This window comes from Rutidosis leptorrhynchoides, chromosome 11, assembly GCF_046630445.1.
Source record: "Rutidosis leptorrhynchoides isolate AG116_Rl617_1_P2 chromosome 11, CSIRO_AGI_Rlap_v1, whole genome shotgun sequence".
NCBI lineage: Eukaryota > Viridiplantae > Streptophyta > Magnoliopsida > Asterales > Asteraceae > Rutidosis > Rutidosis leptorrhynchoides.
Genome location: NC_092343.1, coordinates 410,575,296 through 410,577,276, shown reverse-complemented (window position 1 = coordinate 410,577,276; position 1,981 = coordinate 410,575,296). Strand labels below are relative to the sequence as shown.

The 1,981-nt window shown below is 33.8% G+C and overlaps 1 protein-coding gene across 1 annotated transcript; it reads left to right on the top strand.

Moving 5' to 3' along the window:
- Positions 1 to 331: 331 nt before the first annotated feature.
- Positions 332 to 1,063, top strand: LOC139876227 (secreted RxLR effector protein 161-like). The gene has a single exon (XM_071863514.1). It carries the CDS (start codon positions 332 to 334, stop codon positions 1,061 to 1,063), a length of 732 nt encoding a protein of 243 aa, XP_071719615.1.
- The last annotated feature ends 918 nt before the right edge of the window (positions 1,064 to 1,981 follow it).

The following is a 1,981-nucleotide window of genomic DNA, read 5'->3' as shown; positions in this document are numbered from 1 at the left end:
CGGAAAGTTTAATTCGGTAGTTAGGGACTTCGGCCTAAAAAGGAGTGCATATGATCACTCGGTATTTTTCGCCTCATCAAAATCTGGGTGTATTTTACTTGTCGTTTATGTGGATGATATTATAATTACCGGGAGTGATAAAGAAGGGATTAACAGGTTGAAAAGGTTATTAAGTACTCAATTTCAAACCAAAGATCTTGGTCCTTTGAAATATTTTCTTGGTATTGAAATCTCTCAAAATAAAAAAGGCATCTTCTTATATCAAAGAAAGTATTGTTTAGATGTTCTTAATGATTCTGGTATGATTAACACAAAATCTTGTGAGGCACCAATGATACCGAATATGAAGTTGAAGGCTGATGACGGAGATCTATTCATTAATCCAGAAAAGTATAGAAGAATCGTCGGCAAATTGAATTATCTAACTCTCACTCGTCCTGATATTGCCTTTCCCGTGAGTGTTGTTAGTCAGTTTTTATCATCTCCAAGAACTTCACATTGGGATGATGTCACTCATATTTTGAAGTACTTGAAAGGTACTCCGGGTCGCGGTATCTTGTACCAAAATCATGGTCATCACACCATTGAAGGTTTTTCTGATGCTGATTATAATGTTGATCCCACAACTAAACGGTCTACAACAGGTTATTGTGTCTTTGTTGGAGGAAATCTTGTATCATGGAGAAGTAAGAAACAGAAGGTGGTATCTTGTTCAAGTGCGGAATCCGAGTATCGAGCTATGGCACAAACTACTTATGAACTTATATGGATTTGTAATATTCTTGGCGAGATTGGTTTTGCTCAGTCCGAGCCAATGAACATGTGGGGTGATAACAAAGCAGCTATTCATATTGCAAACAACCCTGTCTTTCATGAAAGAACTAAACATATAGAAGTTGACTGTCATTTCACTCGAGAAAAGTTAGAAGAAGGGATTATCAGAATACCTCATATCAAAAGTAATGAACAGTTGGTCGATATATTCACCAAAGCATTACCAGGAAATTGTATCCGACGGTTTTGTGGCAAGCTGGGCATGATCAATATCTATGCTCCAGCTTGAGGGGGAGTGTAAGATTATGTAGGTAGTTGGATACGCATTTAATGTAGTCGGTGCATTTAATGTATTCGGTGCAAGCCATGCTATTTATTATTATTGTCTTTGGTAGATAGTAGCTGCAACATGTGTAGTGTTCTCATGTATATATATATCTATCCAGCTTATGCTTATGTATAACGATGAAAATAAAGAATGAATGAATGATAGTTTATTATATTAATCTCAAGTTTACACGTATCATACTAGAACTACACATAATAATCTTCAAACAATATTGTCATATTCATTCATCAATAAAACAACTAAATAAACAAATATTACAATAGACATGCAACACATAACACGCTAATTCTTAACTTGTCAAAGAAGCGTTTCTTTCTCAAATTCACAATCTTACTTAAACTTACCAATTAAATTTTCAATAAAATCTGCACCTTATTCATTAACCATAGAATTACTTATTTAGTTCAACAATAATATTTATGAGCATATGATCAGCACATCATAATAACAAAATACAATTATCACATTAATTTAGCATATGAAATTACCTATGAAACTCGCCTTGCGACGATGGACTAGCTACCATGATCTCTCGTACCCGAATAGCACATATCAAAATATCGCTATTCCATAAATCATTTATAAACAACTAAACATACATACACTTTAACTCATAAGAGTTAATCCCTCCATACTTCTTTTACTTAACAGTTTAAATTCATCATAAATATTAGCTAACCAACACTTCTATTTGTTAACTAGCTTCAAAATCATACTTCTACTTTCATTGTGACATTAACACAAACACCTTGTGTGCATTAGCTAATTTTTACCATTAACAACATTAAAAACCACCATCTCTTGCATAATACTTGTTCTTTAACAAGTTCATTGTGACGACCCGGAGATTTTCGACCA